The 19,698-nt window shown below is 35.7% G+C and overlaps 1 protein-coding gene across 1 annotated transcript in view; it reads left to right on the top strand.

Annotated features, from left to right (window-relative positions):
* Window positions 1–12,229, top strand: part of LOC131029724 (protein RICE SALT SENSITIVE 3) — a 41,539-nt gene extending 29,310 nt beyond the window's left edge. Inside the window, exon 7 of the mRNA XM_057960347.2 lies at window positions 10,773–12,229. Within this exon, the coding sequence (XP_057816330.1) occupies window positions 10,773–11,672 (900 nt within the window). The 3' untranslated portion in view covers window positions 11,673–12,229. The remainder of the gene's footprint in view (window positions 1–10,772) is intronic.
* Window positions 12,230–19,698: the final 7,469 nt, after the last annotated feature.

Here is a 19,698-nt window from a genome sequence, read left to right as displayed (position 1 = left end):
GTTTTCGTCGGCGTTCGCGTGCAGAACGATTACGTCTAATCTTAGTAGGAAGTGGAGAAGATTGAGGAGGAGGAATGTTCTCATCCTTAGCACTTGGGTGTTTAGGTTGTGGTCTCTTCGGTTGAATAATAGGAGAAGAAGAAGGTCTCTTCTCTCTATAAAAGGCAGGAGGAGGAACTGCTCCATATAAAGGAGGAATTTTTGGTTTAGGGAGAAGACCAAGTCCATCATGACGAGGAGGTATAGGTCTACTCTTAAAAGATTTATTAGGCATAGACATAGTTACATCCATGGGGACGGGTTGGGCATCTTCTTGGGGAAAGACATTAGTTTTGTCTTTTAAAGGAAGAATTTCCTTCTCAAGAATGATAGGAATGTCAAGTTTAGGTGTTCTAGGTTCACTTAAAGATAGGATCATATCTGTTTTCCACTTTTGATAAGATTTGAAAAGATGATCACTTCGCGGGGGAAGAGATTGGAATTGTTTAGGCCAAAAGTAATCAATAGGAACACTAGAGGTTCTTTCAGCTGGTTTAAAGAGACTATGATTGACAGTAACAATTTCACCATTATGGGGAAATTTTAAACACTTATGAATAGGAGAAGCAATAGCCTTCATGGAAGATAGCCAAGGATAGCCAAGCTTCACACGAAATTGTTCGGAAGAAGGAATAATAGCAAAGTTCACATCAAGAGATTTATTATGGACCTCAATAGGCAATGTAATAGAACCAATTGCAGGAGAAGAAAATGCATCAAATAGTTTCACAATCACATCTGTTTTGTCATAGATCACTTGATTCAATTGCAAAGTAAAAAGAAATTCTTCAGTAATAACATTAATCATGCACGAAGGATCAATAAGCACTCCACGGCAAGGTGTATTCTTAACTTTTGCAACTATGTATAAAGGACCATCAGGTGCTCTAATGGTTTCACTAGAATCAAATGTGATGGAAGGTTCTTTAGGGATTTCTTGCTGCTCTACAAAGTTAATCACATTCGGAGTCATAGACACAAGACCATCAGATGAAAGAGAGGAATCATTAGCCTCAATTGCATTAGAGGTATGAGAAGGCAATGGATCAGTAAAAATCTGAAGATTTTGGTTAGGAGGAGCTACAGATGTGTTGCCTTTATCATTCACTCCAGAAACAGAAATAGTATTATTATCAATCAAATCCTGAATTTTACCCTTTAAAGAAAAACATTTTTCAGTATCATGACCAGGCTGACGATGAAAATGACAAAAAGCTTTGTGATCAAAATAAGGGGAAGTAATTTTTGCAGGATCAATTTGTCTTATAGGAGGAAGAGTAAGCACATTTTGTCCCAATAACTTATTCATAATATCATGCAATGATTCATTCAAAGGAGTATACTTTCTTTCTTTCCTGAAAAATTTAGAAATAGGAGGCACACCTGATGCTGCATTCACATTGTTGTTGATGATGTTTTCATTGAATTTGATGGAATCTCTGTTCGGTTTAAACTTCCCAAATGGTTGTTGACTGCTATCACCCTTATCACTCGGAGCCATAGGATGTGATTGTTCCATTTGACTCACAGTCAGTTGATAATTGTGAAGAGTGGCACACAACTGTTGGAAAGAAGTAAACTCAGAAAACAGAAGTTTGTCTCGAATATCTTTTTGCAAATTAGAAATAAAGATTCTTTGAATATCATTATCAGGCACTGGAAAAGAAATTTGAGTATACAAATGCTTATATCTACCAATGAAATCAGTCACTTTTTCTTTAACACCTTGTTTACAATGCATTAAATCAATCAAAGTAACTTTAGGACTTATATTGTTTTGAAATTGTTGAATGAAAGCATTTGCAAGTTGTTCGAAAGAAGTAATAGAATAAGAAGGCAACGAGCAATACCATTGTAGGGCTTTGTCTCTTAATGTTCTAGTGAATAGTTTCGCAAGCAACCTTGGGTCGTAAGCAAAATCAGTACAAATTGTTTGAAAAGTTTTAACATGTGTTAGAGGATCTCCTTTACCATTATAAAGCTCCAAATGCGGGATTTCAACATGTTTAGGAGGGATAGCTCGAACAATGTCAAGAGAAAGTGGGCTCGCAACATCAAATGTGGGCACACTAAACTTAGATTGATTCATAGAGGCAATTTGTTGCTGTAAAGAAGAGACAATTTGTGCAAGATTTTTAATGGTCGCTTCAGTCGAAGAATTCATATTAGGTGTGTTAGATTGAGATGGAGGTGTGATGTTATTGAAAGCAGGTAGAGAATAAGGTGGTGGGACCCTATGATAGTCAACCATAGGGGATGATTGGATAGGAGGAACACTACAAGGAGGAATGGAATGGTTAAATGAATTGCCCCCTTGCGTCATGTTCATTTGTGAAGATGTAATAGGAACACTCATTGAAGGAATGTACAAAGAAGTTGGATTGAATGAAGGAAGAGGATTAACTGAAGAAGGAGGATTGCCCCCATGACTGGTAATCACAGGAGGAATGTCTTGTATAGAAGTAGCCATGATGTTTGATGTAAAGGTAGGTATACTAGCAATAGGAGTGGTCAAAGGAATAGAATGATTAACTTGTGTAGGAGGTTGTGTATAACCTAAAGATTCAGCACAACTCTTCATAGGCATCACATTCGAATCCACAATGTGTGCAATACCACGCAAAACATCAATTCCATTCTTATCACTTTGAAGCATGCGTTTTAGACCCTCAATTAAAGGAAGAGCTTGACTATCGGGATACTCATGAGACATCCACTGGTGAAAATCGTCAAATTGGTTATCCAATTTGGAAAGTTGTTCAACGGAAACTTCATGGAGAGCTTCTTCATCATTCGGAGGATTAGAGGAATTACCCATGTCCTCGTTAAAAAGGCTACTCAAATTAGGTTCCATCTCCTCGGTAGTTAAACCTTGGAAAGACTTAATTCTACGGCTTCGTCTAACGGGAATAGTGTAAGTAGGACTTGTTGTTGTAAAACTCATGCACTAGAGAGAGAGAAAAGATTTTGAATTTAGAGGTAGCAATTTTCAGTAAAAACAGCCAATCTTCCAGATTTAAGCTGTTAAATGCAATCACAACAGTCTCCCGAAATTTCGGAAAAAATGTTCGGGACCATGGCGCTCGGAGTGCAACACGGTCCTTGCAACTTTTTTCGAAATTTGCAGGGATGAAAGGTATGATGATTTTAGAGCTAATCTGAAAAAATTGAGTGATTTTACGATCTGTAGATAGGCCAAATTAAAGTTGCAATCTCAAAATTGAACCCTATCAAAATTGTCGAAAAATGCAAAATTTGAATTTTGAAAAAGAGAGGGAAACTGAAATTTTGAATTTTATGATTTTAGAGGGAATGTCAAAAGCAGTGCAAGTTTTGAATTTTAAAAATTGACCCAATTTCACACAAAATTCAATTTTGAAAGCGGAAATCAAGGTTGTTGTAATTAAGCACTTAATTTCAAAAGTCACAAATTGCAAGATTTTGAATAAAGCACTGAAATTTCGAATGAATTCAAACACACTTTTCAGATTTAGGACAGTAAGAACACAATTTTGACACAAAATTTCAATTTCAATGATTTTTGAATGATTAGAAGCCTTAAACCAAGCGATCACAAGACCAACTTTGACTGTAATTTTGAAAGTGTTATAATTGACAAAATCAGCCAAAATTCTGGATTTTAGCAGGAAAATACAGCAAGATCTCGCTCCCGAAATTTTGGAAAAAATGTCGGGGACGATGGCGCTCGGAGTGCAACACGGTCCTCGCAACTTTTTTCCAAATTTTCAGGGATGAAAGATATTGTGATTTTATTGCAGAATCCAAAGTTACAGCTGATTTGGAGATGTTTTGATCGGTCAAATTGTCGGACAAAGGTTGAATTAAGAGGGTTTCAAAAATTAGGGTTTTGACATTTAACCACTTAATTTTCAAAATTAAAGTACAGATATGAATTGATAATTTATAATAGAAAAGCAGATCTGAAGCAAGCATTAACAATTAAACATTTCGCAAGTTCAATGTTCAAAAAGAAAATTTAGGGTTTTTATGCAATCACCTCTAAAATTTTGCAAAAGATCAAACATGGAAATATAATCAATTTTTCAGATCTAAGCATAAAAAATCAGAAAGGATGTTCACGTCGGGTTCACCAAAATGTAAAGCGGAAAATCGCTGTCGAACCCTAGTTGGTCTCCCCTCTTCTAACTCCGAGGAGAGAGAAGGGAGGTTCGCTAGGATTCGATGGGTTTTCACTTAGGGGGAAGACTTTACATTCAAAAGAGGGGTTGAAACTCATAAGATCCAATCCCACACAAGGTAAGATTGGATGCTAGATGAATTTCAAGGGTTTGGAAAGCAAAGCTACCCTCTTTTGTAAAGAATGTTGATTAAGGAAATTAAGCTAAGGATGCATAGAAAGTCATAAAGATTCGCTTATAAACTGAGTTTAGGTTATAGGATGAAGCTGCGGACCTGGAATTAGCAGTGAAATGTCGATACGGCGCTGTCCTGCAAATTTGAGAAAAAGCTGTCGGGACGATGGCGCCCGGCGCCACGGTCCTCCGAAAAATCCGCGAAACGAAGGGGGATCGGTTCGTCTTTGCACAAGGATTCCAGATCTTCAATCTCAGCCGCGTACCTGCAACCTACACACAGAAAAGCGAAGACGATGGGGGGTTAGGGATTAGGGGTTTGCCTTTAGGTCAAACCCCGGTTTTGGAATTAACCAAGAAATGAGCAAGAGCTGTAAATGTAAATGACTGTAATGTAAAACAAGTACTAATACCTTGTTCTAAAGATGTTGGTATCCTTATGTGCGAAGGTTTAGATGTTGTATGTTGTAGTATGTAGCATGTTGTATGTAGCATGTAGTAAGTGATCTCCTCTTCAATGGTTGAATCCTTGACTTGAATGCAACACTTAGCCTTGAATGGAGACTTGAAAATGATCAATTGCTTGAATGCTTGAATGCTTGAGTATAGTTTCCACGCCTCTTCCATCATATCGAATGAGAGAGGAAAATGTAGTTTATATACTTGTCATTTAGGGCTGATAGACTGATTTTCCCGACCTTAGGCCGACCAGGGAAGTATATTTCCAAATTGCAATCAAAAAGACCCGATATCACTTAGGAGACCGGGCCCAAAATAGGACCCAGGGACCAGGGTGCTAGGCGCCATGGTCCTGGAAGACCAGGGCGCTGGGCGCCATGGTCCTGAGGGACCAGGGCGCTGGGCGCCCTGGTCCTGAGGGACCAGGGCGCTGGGCGCCCTGGTCCTGAGGGACCAGGGCGCTGGGCGCCCTGGTCCTGAGGGACCAGGGCGCTGGGCGCCCTGGTCCTGAGGGACCAGGGCGCTGGGCGCTCTGGTCCCACCTCCGGGACAGCGGGGTGCAAAGGAGGTTCAGGCCAGGGTGCTTGAAAAATGCAGTTTTCAGTGTCGTGAGCAAGTTTTGGGGTCTCCATTCAGGTTGCGTGTTGCGTCGCCATCGTGAAGACCGAAATGCAGTCGAAATTGCAAGTGTCGCAATTTTAGGACGCTACAAGTTGTGATATGCTGAGTGTAGTCAAGAGATAGAGAAAGTGACCAGAAGCCTTTGAAGGCTTAGTATGAATATTTTTTGGTTGACTTTGACTTTTGGGTAATTTTTGAGTTGTTTGCATGTTTGCTGGTGTTGGATGATCAATAGTTGAATGTTGACTAAGCTGGGGAGCTTGCCTACTTGAATGAAAAAGGACTTAGTTGTTTTTTATTGGAGGGAGTTTTATGATGTTTTTTATTGTTTAAAGAGGACTAGTTTAAATGCTAGAATAAATAGTACTAAGACAAATAATGAAGCAAATCTATTATTTTTTGTATTTATATATTTTTTGATATGCAAAATAATTAAATCTATATAATGCAATTTACTGGAACAAATTACTACATTTTATTTTTATTTTTATTTTTTGTCTTTTTGTGTTTTAATGTGATTTGCAGGCATGAAGAATATTCTGTCTTTGCAAATGAACTCTTAAATAAAAAATCAGCAAAGTAAACTTTCTTTTTTGTGTCAATTGCAATTTAAACAAGGAGTGTGAAAGCAAATAAATGAAAACGACCAACGATCAAACAATGCGACTAGTTTCTTTAATCAATTTATAATCAAAATATCTCTCTTACAAGCTGAAATGAAACCCTAGTGTTTCTGGATTTTTTTAAATTGTTAAAAGAATGAGTTTTTTCTTATTTTTTCACCTGGCAGTTGGTTTTGTCAGATTATTTGTTGCTTGTTTGAAGTGAAACCAGTTGTTTGCTGATCATGCATGCTTTGTTTTGTGGTTCCTTTAAAGTAATGTGCTGCTGTTTTGGAAATAATCTTCTATATAAATAAAACCAATCTAATCGAAAAAAATAAGTATTCTACTTCCTAAGATCCAAGGGATTGCATCAGTGTTGCAAAGATTGAGAGATTTATGTGACTAAATTAATCTAATTATCTACACTAATTCTATGAAAAGGAAACTATTGTAAAACAATAACAAACGGAATCTCTCACTTGGATAGATGAAAATCCAAGATGCAAGAGAGTAATGCTAATGGTGTAGTGGTCCTTAGGAACCTAGCTATCCGTTCTCTTTCTCTTCTCTTGTATGGATTCTCCTTTCTAATGGAAGCAAGGTGAAAAGGGCCAAGCATGAAAAGCAAAAGAAAGCTGATGTTGAAGACTGAGGAGCTTAAAAGCTGTTCTGAGCTGTGATTTTGGCAGATAAGACTACTCAAGAGAGTCTGGAGACTGTATGATTGTGCTGGATGGTGATAGACAGTGTAGGAAACTTGCTAAGAGCTAGGAATTTTGGTATGTCTTCTCAATATATAAAGATTGTGCCTGCTATTGTTCATCAATGGTGGAAGGCAAAAACAAATGCTTTTCTTGAAGAAATCACCAAAAGACCCTTACAAAACCTTTTTCCAAATATAATTAAAATGTGATCCATAATTATTTAAGGTAACTGGGAGTTCTGTCCTGGACACAACCAAGGGCAAATTGATCTCGAGCTGCAAAGCCAAAATTAGTGAAAGAATGGTGCATGCAAGAAATTCGGCAGGCGAAAATAAGGTGTAGGATCAACAGTTTTACTAGTACAGGATCATCAGGGCAGATGTAGGATTACTAGCATGATCACACATTTGGCAAAGAGGTGATCTGATTAGAAAGGGGTGATCTGTCAATAATCAAAATGCAAGTTTTTCAACAGCAATAAAGCATAACTGTTTGGCAAATGATCAATAAACATAGGTGAAAGGCTGTGGAGGTCCTATAGGCCGACTTAGGACTTCATCAAAGTTGGATTAGATAAGAGAAGGCTTTTTCCTGCCACGTGAGTCGTGTGTTGGACTATTGAGTCATCATCAGATTTGCCATGTATACCTGCCCTTTTTAAGCACTCACAGGTTCATCCTCAATATTCAATCACAAGTAGTGTCATTGCATTACTCCTTTTACTTCATGGCGTATGGGCTAAAATTGTTTACACAACAATTCCTTGAAGTAAATCCACTATTAAAATAAATAGCACTTTTTGAAATTGAGTGAGCATATCTCTTGTACTACTTTAGAGCATGCCTAGAAAGCTTTAACCTTGCTTGAAAGAGATTTGTTGATGAAGACTGAAATATACTTCTATTGATCAAGCATATCTGCACTAATCTCACCATCAAAGGGTTGAATGCCAAATTACTCCAGCCTTGAAGAACGTTAGAGGACTCACTTTGCTCCATATCTCTTTTTTTCTGTTTCTCCTCCTTCCGTATTTATTTTTAAAATTTCAAACTTAGAGATTAGGACTATCACCATTATCTCCAATGAATCAAACATTTCTATGCGAGAAATTTGTGCACCATTCTCATCAAGTTTTGAAACCTTACTTTCTCATCATTACCAACTTCCCTTGCCTTTCTTGCTCTCCTCAAGCACTTTCTTGTTGCAATAGTGATCTAATACCTCTCCCTGATTTAATCGCTTTGATACTACTTGATCTGTAATCAGGGGGAGTACCTCTCACACACTGTTCATCAATTATGGGTTTAAAGTTTTAACTCTTTCTGCTTCTCAAAAACCTCTTAACACACATACCAACCATTTCCAATGACTAACAACATAGCATATCAAAGGTAGACAAATGGAAACATTGTAAATAATGAAGAAAAGATGATAAAATCACTAAAAGTTAAAAGTACAAACACAAGATTTATCCTGGAGAAACCCTTCAAATGGGGAAAAGTCCAGCAAAAGTGAGATATAGGCTCCCATATCACTATGCAACAGCTTATTAAAGATGTTAATAATGCTGCTCTGGCAAAATTGAGTTATAACAATGTTTTAGAAGCTCCAAAAGCACCTGCAATGCCCGTAACCACAAAAAACCAGCAACTACATTAGTTAAAACCAAGAGGTTGACTAAAATTACAATAACATTGAGAACTGAATGCCACACACTATGTGAACTAACATTATATGACCTTCAGCCTCCTACCCATGGCAAATGGAAGATCAATGTCCAGGAAGTGAATCCAGCTGACAAAATCCTTCACATTCTGCATTATGTCCACTCCGACACTTTCACTAGTTCTCTGCTAGGGGATATTTATTATTTCACTGCAATAGAAGTGAATTCCCTGTTGCATGTGACGAAATTGCTGCCTTTAACAAGCGGTGAATCTGCCATATAAGCCAATGGAAGATCTGCAATTTCTTTTGATGCTCTTAATTTCTTAAATACCCTGATCATCTCAGTCAAACCTCTTACATCATCACATGCTTCTTCACCCTATTACACATTGTTTTGCAACGAATCCAAACTCTAATCCTGTGACAGGTCTTTACAAACATAGAATTGCATGACCCCAATGGTCAAGTACACGTTAACCTGCTCCTATGGATCACATCTGTCTGCTGTGATTGTGCCTTCTGCATCTACAGACCTGTAATTCTGATATGTCAGTGCAAAATATCTGATTGGGGAAATGTGGTGTTGAGGAACCTTTAGGAGTGCATAAGGCTTATACTTCATTACATGTTGATGAGACCCTCGTTTTTGGTGTTCACAAGATTGAAGACATGATTAATGCATAATTCTTAGAATGGAGACTGATACAAAATCTATTCTTGAATGCAGATGCAAACCTGAAATCTACAATGCATTGTTTCCTCTCTGATCAAATACATTCATTTTTGCTGTGTGTTAAGAAAGTAGTGTGCTAGGGCTTGTCTTTAAATATGATGCTTTAGACTCCAATATTCAGACAATTTGGTGTGCATGCTGATGGACAACAGTTGTACTTTTTGTATGAGGTCGTCTTGGTATAAGTGAAAAATGAATTTGAAGTGTAGTGGACACTGGCGTAGTTACATCTAGAATGCATAAATGAGTCAAATGTGAGTTGTACAAATGAATGTGATGTCTACAAATGAGTACTAGTAGAGGCTAGAGTGATCAGATAGGGGGATGGTTTCCAGGTTCTATTAGTCTCTACACCTAGATGACTCGAGTCAAATGCTAAACATCTCATGATATGGCTAAAATTAGAACAAAACTAACAGAAAAGGTGCGAAGCATGTACTTTCTTCTCTACAATCAAATATTTTACAGTTTACTTTCTAGTTGTCATTAGCAAAGATAGTAAAATCTATTTTTAGATTGAAAAACAAAAAATTTATGTTTATCTACATTTAGAGTGCTTCATAATTTTTTATTTATGGTATCATGGTACTGTGGAATAAGTTATAAGCAAATTCGAAACTTGCTTTGCACAGAGCATCTCCCCATAGAAGATGCAGACAGGTCACTATAGAAAATGCTGTAAATTATTAAAATGTCATTGTGGATGAATATCTGCACTGAAATATCAAGCTTTCTTAATCTACATAGAAACACCAAACGCTGATATTCTGCAAGGCACATATAATCTAACGGTACTATGTAAGGCACGAAATCTAACAGATAAATTCTCTTACAAATGTAAATCCATCTCAGAATAACATGCTTAAAATACTTTTTCAGCACAAATTAATTACACTAGAAACAATTTTTCACATCAACACAAGGCATTTATAAACTTACCTCTATAAAAATAATTTGCAGAACAGTTTGCTTCTGCACTGCAACATTTGAAATTTCGTTAGATAGTTATCTCATGTTCTATTTACTTGGTTTTGGATAGAAATAACTAAACTTCTATATTGTTATGAATTTTTATGTAATCAACTTCAAAATTTTGCACTTCTTTTCAATTTTCAAAATTTCAAGCAGCAAGTTTTCTTTTTTACATGATTATTCTATTTTACCATTGCACCATGGCATGCACAGTCAGGACCTTTTCAGCCCGTGATATTATTTTCTAATGCAGTTTCTTTTAGTCGTGTGGGGATGTTATTTCTGGTTATTTCCCACCTTACCCATTTCAACGCAAAATTATGTCATCAATTCCTGTTTTATATTGTTATTTTTTCTTGTTCTTGTTGCAAGCGACAACTGAGCCATGCAAAACTCGAAATCCTTTGTTTTGCCGTGAAAAAGATTCTGTTATAAACTCTGATAAATGTGTACACAAATTTTAACAAGGTCACCTGGATGTGATTCAACTATAGGTAAAGATAGGACCGGTAGGTTATAAATGACTTGAATTACGTATGTGATTCAATAAATTTGGTACCCACGAAGATGAAAATAATTTAGCAAGAGCAAAAGTTTTGAGTTAATGTAACTTGTGTTCGATGTAATTCTTTTGCAGATTCCCGAAGATCTGCACTTTGTGTTGAGGATGCGGCACACATTCGAATCCCTGGGCTACCAATCGGGGTTTTATCTATCACAGCTATTTGCAGGTGGAAGAAATCAAGGGAGTGGAAATAAAGCAAACATTTCCCCACGGCCCCCTGTTTTCAATTGGAGCGCAAGGCCATTGTCTAGTTTTGGAAGTCCTAGGCAGCAACCTCTAGGCCTTAATAATTCCAAGGATGGATCTCAATATTTACTGAACAAGAATAGTGCGGAATCCATGATGACCCAGAACCACCACCAAGCGTTGGGGTCAGGTGACATTATGAGCAATCAGGAAGGTGGGCCTGCAGAAATAAAGTGGCCCACCGGTCTATCATATTTTAGTGCTCTCACAGGCAGAGCAGATGACAAACACCTCTTTTTCAGCCCTGACAACTTTCCCGATCCTTCAACCGAGTTGGAGTTGCCGAGGATGGCAACTGCAAGCAAAACTCTACAACCACAAGCATTTCTTGGGCGGAGTACACAGCCTCCATCATCATCGTCATCATCATCATCCTCATCATCCTCTGCCATGAATGCTAGCAAAAGCAACAGCAGCTCTGAAGCAGTGGATCTGCAAATGCATAATGAGAATCATGCTCTCCATTTTGATGGCAGTGCATCGGAGTATCTGAGCTTGGAATCAGGGGATCATAGCAATTCCTTCAATCTTCCTCGTAAAATGCATCCAGTTTCTCGATTGGATAAGTTCAAGAGGAGCCTCACAATGCCAGCCAGAATGCCTTCCCCTCCTCAACTTCACCAGGATCAATCTGACCAGCACCCTTGCACTATGGATTACACTGCCACCAGGCATCCTGAAGTGGGTAGCATTTATTCTGATCTCATGGGAACTTTCTTGGAATAATTCGTTTCATTGCCAAGCCCTTCAAGTTTGGGGCTTTGGTTAAGGACTGGCACCACAGGTTGTCGAATCTAGATTTCATCCCATTCAGGCATTTACAACTTGCAAGCTTTTTATTTGAGGAGAGATAAGAAATTGTGTATATAGTCTTGATAAGATTACTGACCTGAATGTGCTTTACACGCACCAACCCATCCATGGATGATTAGAGTGGATTGAAAATAGATGAGGCAGATTATCATGTGCAGACCAGTGGAGATTTATTTCTTGTTAGATAGCAATTCAATTTAAGGACTTCATTATTTTGAATCAAGTTTACAAGTAATGGTGGCAGGAAGTCACCAATGTGACTAGAACCTGTGCCGAAGTATTATGTCATGGATGTGTGACTAGTGTCCTCATTATATCTTTCTGACTTGGGTTTTTTTCAGACATTTTCTCTCTAATTGTGTAATATTAATTAATAATCAAGATCTGCATTGAAAAATACATCTGTTCACAATTATTATTCAACTAGTAAATAATCCCTCAAATAAATGAAAGCTTGGGGTTTATTTTTATCAATAAAGTAAATTATCTCACCGAAGGTAAATCTGGGGAGCACGCAAAAATAAGGATATGAAAGAGACCATATATTGAAGGGGAAGATGATAGAATTATATTTTCTTTATTCTTGTTGAGTTTGTATAAAAAATTTAATATGAGTGTTTTTAATGTCTTTCATTTAATTTGGTCAAGTTTAACAAGCCATGTATTTTAGTAGAGTAGATTAATAATGAAGTTGTATTTTTTAGTTTGGGGGTTTGAATATTGAAGGTAAAGGGATGAAAGCATTTACTCAAACAGATTTAAAAAATTTCAATTTTTTTGAAGTTATTGTCTAAATTCTCATTGACACAATTAATCATTAGTTCATAGTTATTGTACAACCGATAACTTTAAATGGAGTAACTAAACTAATGTCATATGAGGTATGAACCACTAGGATACATCCATACCCTAAATATAAATATTAAAACACTATTACATTATTGATTCATATATAGGCGTTTAATCATTGAAGACATAATAATAATGTAATTAATATTCTAAAACTTGCTTGATTTGAAATTGGAGGATTTACAACATATCTAGCGTAATGTAGATAATACATATAGAAGCAAGAGAATGTCATGACAATCTTGTGATCATGACAAGCTCTTTAAGATACAATTGTCGTTAAAACTTGACAAACTTACTTTCCATGATGGCTTGGTGAAGATATATGTCACTTGATCCGTTGTCTTAACATAGCTAGTTGAGATCCTTTGATGCTACAATAATTTGCATACCTTGTAATGCTTGATATCAATATGCTTAGTTGTTAAACAAAAGATGAATTTCTTGGCATTTTGAAGAGTAGCTTAGTTGTCACTAACAAATAATTGGCACATTTTTTGGCATAGGCAATTATTGATATAGCATCACATAACTACGTTGCTTCTTTCAGTACACCTTTCATTAGCATCTCCAACCTAATTTGGATTTGCGTAAACATGTAAAACAAATTCAATCCAACTACAACATTCAAAATGTCCTTACATATCTTAAGATATACTCTTCCAATTCATGTGACTATTGTGTAACATTGAAAATTACATGCCCCACAATTATGATGTAATGTCTTGGGCTCACTTTAATGTCTTTAAACTCTAGCATGTTTTGAAGTTCATTTGGCTATGACCTAGTCAATATCTTGCCATTGTTGCCAACTTCAATATTCTATTTTTGCATGTCTATCTTTTCTATGTAAGTTGATATGTATTTTGTGTTGGTCTTGTGTCACATTGTTATTTTGAGTCTCCATTTTGCTAGTTGTACTTGGATGCTAGTGATTTAATCTTGTATTTAGCAACTCTATGTCTTTTTTTAAATTATTATTTTTGTATGTCTTTAGCAACTCTATGTAAGTTTATATGCTTTTCGTGTTCGTCTTGTACCATGTTTCAAGTCTTCATTTGGCCTATTGTACTTGGATGCTAGCATTAACTTGCTAGTGTCTATTGGCTTTTTAATAGTACAACAAATTTTTCTTTAGTTCTTTTCACCTTATAGATTAGGTATGTGCAAATGTGATTGCCATGAGATCCATTGGATGAATATGAATAATTAGTTGGCATTTTATGATCCTTCAACTTCCCTCTAAACTTAATCTTTTGAATCAACTCTTCATTGAACACTCTCTATCAAGCTATCTCTTGGATTCTAGTGATCTAGGGAGGAATTCCAACATTTTTCCAGCAACAAATATATGCTTTCAACATTGTTCTTCTTGGATACTTCATAATTGATGACTTGTGTTTGTGGATCATATCCATTTCGGTGTTTGTAGATGATATTATTTGGAACTCTTCTTTTATTTTCATCTCTCCATTATTAATTGTAGTTTCTCTTTGTGTTCCATCTTCCTTGTTGGTACTTAAAGGCTTTCAACTCCATTTGCATCCTCTCTCTCACACACACTAGGGTATTAATTCTTGTAGACCTATAATTTAATAATTATAGGTTTATTTAGTATTGTTAATTTCAGTCCTAAATGCACATAGGCTTAGCATACCCACATTTTCATTTCCTCTATATTATTGGTTGCATATGGAGGTCAAAGTACCAAACTAGGGGCTTGACCATTCTTGGAAATCTCCTAAGTAATCACAACCTTCCCTCTTTGTCATAGCCATAGGTTTTGGAGGCTTTCATGAATACAATATTTGCTCTCACTCATCCTTTAACTTTGACATTTTATTTCATTTTGTAATTTCAATTTAATTAATCATTTAGAGTACTTTTCTTAGTTCTAGTTATTCTTAGAAGCTCCCGAATCTATTGTATTTTGTAATTATAGTATTATGTGCAAGACATAAAAAAATTACACACAAAATATATTTTACAATAGTTCTAGACAATGCATCACAAAGACAACAACACACCATGCTAACATCCCAGATATAGTTATTTACGTTATTTAGGTTATCTTTTAGGTTCATCTTTGTTTTATCTTTTGCAAGTTGAGCTCTATTTTCTAGTTTTGTGTTTCAAATTTCATATATTTTTATCTTGATTTCATTTGGTTTATTTTTCCTTCTTGTTCAAACATAATTTAATAGGAGAGAAAATTTATAGATAAGACTAGTTATTTTTTGGTATTTGTCATTCAAAACAACGAACTAGAGAAAACCAAAAAAAAGAAAAATCTCTTAGTCTTATTGTGTAGGGTGGATTAGTGGAAACCTTAGGTTAATGTGAATAAATATAAGATTTACTTTTGTATTTTTACATTTTAGTGAATCCAACTATTTGTTAAAGCTCACTTTTTAGTAAATCTTTTCACATTATGCAAACTACATCCTATGTATTGTCGATACTCACAACTTTTATTTTATGAGTTTCACCACAGTCTTTTATTTTTAACGTGTTACTAGAATCTATCATAACTATTCAAATATGTCTTCTTTGCAACAAACTACCACTCCCATTCATACAACTCTCAAATTCTCTAATGTCTACTTTAGTGCAATTGCTACAGCTCAACCCGCTTTGCCAAATTCTCATTCCACTATATTTCATGTTATTAAAAATGACTACCTTCATAGGGAGTCAAGGCTTGGGTTTGTTGTCTTGATAAGCATCTAGCATACTTTTAAACTTACCTTAATGATGATGACAACACACATTATAGTACAAAGCCCATTTTGGAAACCATGTGGTTGATGTTTTGTCATAACTCAAAAGGGCTTGATTTCTTATGTGGTATAGCATCCATTGTTAACAATCACTCTCTTACATTTTGGCTTACTATAGAGAAAACTTAGTATTCACTATCTAATATTACTCAAACAAATTCCCATGTCTCTTCCTACAATACTGTGCACCTAACTAATCTTACAAATGTTACTACTATTATCTAGATTGGTTGTTTCTTATTTTGGGATGCAACATAATCCCATCTCTTTAATATGGGCTTGTTCCTTTATCACAACATTTATGTTGGCATTACAGTAAGAAAGATTGTTGATATTCAATAAGGATATTGAGAAGGTTGTTGAAGATTATAGATATAACTGAAGAAGGATGATAACTATCTTTATAACATTATTTTGTCATTGATGTCAAGAAATTGATTATCTGATTTAGTATGATGTTGCCATATCTTGAGAAGATTGATTAGAAGAGAATTAAGATGTTGGTAAAAGACACAAAAAGACTGTGATGAATAAAGGGAGGAATAAGTTATTCAATGGGCAACTATTAACGAGTTAGACAATGATGAGATCATGATGTTTAGATTGTTTTGATATCCTACATATGTTGTTGATTGTAAGGTTAATACTATACTATGCAACCGAGCAAGGAACCTAGTCGGTAAACCCTAAGGAACCTAGTCGGTAAACCCTAAGGTTATTGATATCGGTTAATGAAGGCGAAATGTCTACCGAGTAAAGTTTAGTAGTTATCGAGTTGCAACTGAGTTATGACAGTGCGCGTGGGATGGATAAAAGCATTATTTAATGAAGGACAATGATTAGTTGGAGATGTATAAATGATTGGTATGCCATGTATGAAGTTTGTTAAGGATCTATGGCAAAGGAAAATTGGCAGGAAGATCTACAATGCAGATTGAACCACAATAACCTTATGCAAGTTCCAAGATGGGAATGCAAGTCCTGAGGTAAGGTAAAACGTTTTCAGATCGGAAGGATACATTGAATCTAGTCAAGTTTGAAGATCTGATGGCTAAGATTGATCATGAGAAATGTGATCAAGGAGATTTAGCGGTTAGCAATTGTTTATAAATAAGGAATTGTTGATAAACAATGTATGCGGGCAAGTGTATACACAAGGATGCTACATAGTGATTACCGAGCACAAAAGCTTGAAGACTTGTTTGAATAACAGAGTAGAGAGCCCAACAGAGGGACAAGATAAGTCCTATGACTAGATTGTTTTGAGCAAATAAGAATCTTCTTTAGCATTTTAGATGTGAAGTTGCAGATATATTTTATTACCGTTATTTTGTAAGTGACAAAAAATATCTTAACCGAGTGGACTTAACAGTCTTATATGTAAACCCTCTAGCAAGGTAACATTCTAAGTGAGTGTTTGAAATCCTTTAACAAGGTCACTTCTAACAAAGTGAAGATCCTAACAGATATGAGGGAAATCCCTTAACCGGGTCACATCCAACAATGTTTTTGTAATCTTTAACAGGATTTGCTTTTAACCAAGCATACTCTAGAAGAGTATATTTCTTAGTGGGTTCAAAATCCCACAGTGGTTTTTCCCTATTTGGGTTTCCACGTTAAATCTGGTGTTATGAGTGTTGTTATGATTATGTGTTCTTAAGTTTGCATGTTTAACAGTTTTTGGTTAAGTTGCTGAAGTATAAGTTACCGAGGTTGAATCTGTTGATTTCATGGAAGTTTAAGTTTGTATGATTCACCCCCCCTCTCATCTTGTTAGCTATTGGCATCTGTACTTTACATTAAGTATCAGTACTAACAATTTATCCTTCAACTTTACAATTGGCTTCCTTGCAACTTACCAACCCTTGCTCTTATAGTATTTTTCTATATCGAGTGTCCCTAGTACTGGTGACATCACTATTGCCTCTTTTATGCCCTTATATATGCTTGAAACTTTTATAAATAAAGTAATACATAATATGGGTATTCAATGATGACTTGCTTCTTTATTTACCACTTCACAACCCCTAATTTCCCATATTATTGCCATAGCCTATTATTGCTTTTAAATTCTCACCACACTTATTCTTGCTAGCTTTGAGGTCCCTTGCTTTGTAAAATACAATTAAAAAAGTGACCCATAAGAACATGTATCTACATTCACCACTCTTTGTAGTGATATCATCTTTGAAGATAAGCAATTGATAAATCTATTTTGTAGTCCTTTGAAGCCATTGTGTTAGACTAGGTTTTCATTTTCTCAAACTACTATATCTATTCCTTCGATCAACTAGTTAATCTAGTTGACGATATTTATAAGGTAATATAGCCCCTTAGGTCACATTTACTAACCTTGAAAAATTCATCTAATTCATCTTCACATACCAATCTCTATTTAAAAAAATTTCATGTATGCTCTTTGACTATGATGTATAGAGGGTTTTTATCATACACCTCCATCCTCAAATTTGGACAATATCCTCTTAATGTGCTATTCTTCATTCCCACAACTTTGCAATACCCTACATGACTACAAATAAATAGTTGGCTAGTTTAAGGTATCACCTTTTTTCATTTTCCAACATTCACTTCTTCGTTAGGGCCTTCTGCATCTTATAATTCAAAATACAAAAGGGCATAAATTTATTTTCACAAAAAGAAAATATGTGGTACTTGTTGACACTACCTATACTGTCATGCCTTTTTCATGTTGGATCTATCTATGCAATTTGTACAAGTACTCATATTTGTTGAAAGGAAGTTAATGTAACAAAATAAATTCTACACTAACCTTGAGAGGAGGGTTTTGCAAAACTTTTCAGATCATTACAATACTTACAAAAATTTAACATAAATAAACATAAATAACATACATACCACAACACAATGATTTATGTGGGGAAAACACTCTCTCGAGAAAAAACCCACACTCCAAAATCAACCCAATATATTATTTAGAAATCAACAACATACAATATACTTGTAGAGAAAACTTCTCGCAAGAGTAACACCATCCAGAGATCTAGAGATAATTCAACAACTATAAGACTCTTACACACAACCTCAGTCTCACACACCTAATATATAGGAGATATAACACATGAAACTATTAATTGGTATTACAAAACCATGAGATAAAATCATAAAACCACCCAAAAGTGTTGCCCAACTTATCTTCAATCCAGTATGCCCTATGATGTGTCAAAACACACATTAACATGTGTAACTCCATTTTACAATTCATTTATGTGTTCAACATGTTTTTATGTTTCCCATTTTAGGAGACTCAACTTTTGGAGGTCATAAATTTTGATCTGGGTGTCCAATTGACAAACTGTTTGAACCATCAAAAAGCTCATGGAGTGCTCTATCAATCTATAATTGGCTATGCTAGTTATGATCACTTTTGAGCCCAAAAAAGCCTCTAATATCTTCAGCTTTGAAACTTTCAAAAATGGAAACTGGAATATCATCAAATTTAGATGTGATCTTGAAACAAAAATTTATTGGCATGCTTATTTAGCCAATCCATAGCTTTGGGGAAAATGTTAGACCAATTTGTGCTCAAATGTTAACTTACTACAAATAATGTGTATGCTAAATTGATGTTGGCAAGACATTGATGTATGAGAAATGCTTAGGAGTTGTCATTGATGGAAACTCACATAAATCATATCCGGTATGCGTAGATTTGATCTACTAGAAGTTACATTATTCATTCGGCATAAGTCTGGAAGGTGGAATACAATATTCGGGTAGAGTACGAGTACATGGTACAGATCTTGATTTTGGTTGCATAAGTTTGGTCACGGTAACAGAGGCAGATGATTTGAGGTTGGAGGCAACTTACTTTGTAATCCTAGTATTCGATGTTGATTCATGAGCGAGATTGTAGGTCCGGTAACGGGTAATTCACGAAGAACACAACTATTTTGGTGTAACATGTGATCCGAAGTCTTTGGGATGATTTCGGTGGTTGGTTTCGAGTTTGAGGATAAATTGTGCCATGTGTGAAGATTTGTATCATCTTGTTTAGGTTCGCATATGGATTTGTGGACGAATTAAGCCGACTTGTTGGTACACGTTTCATCTTGTGTGTTATGCAGTTTTTGGAAGCCGACATGGGAATTGATTTATTTTGGTGGTGCAGATATATAAGATTGAATTTTATGATCATTTTGATATGGTAGAAGAATGGTAGATGTGTGAATATTGATGTGTGATGAGTGAATGAGCATCGATATGTAGATCTGATGCTCCGGTATATGACTATGCAGTAGAACATAACAGATTAGCAGAATAAAGGTAGA

Source organism: Cryptomeria japonica, chromosome 9 (genome assembly GCF_030272615.1).
Source record: "Cryptomeria japonica chromosome 9, Sugi_1.0, whole genome shotgun sequence".
Taxonomy (NCBI): domain Eukaryota; kingdom Viridiplantae; phylum Streptophyta; class Pinopsida; order Cupressales; family Cupressaceae; genus Cryptomeria; species Cryptomeria japonica.
This window is presented reverse-complemented; position numbering and strand designations above follow the sequence as displayed.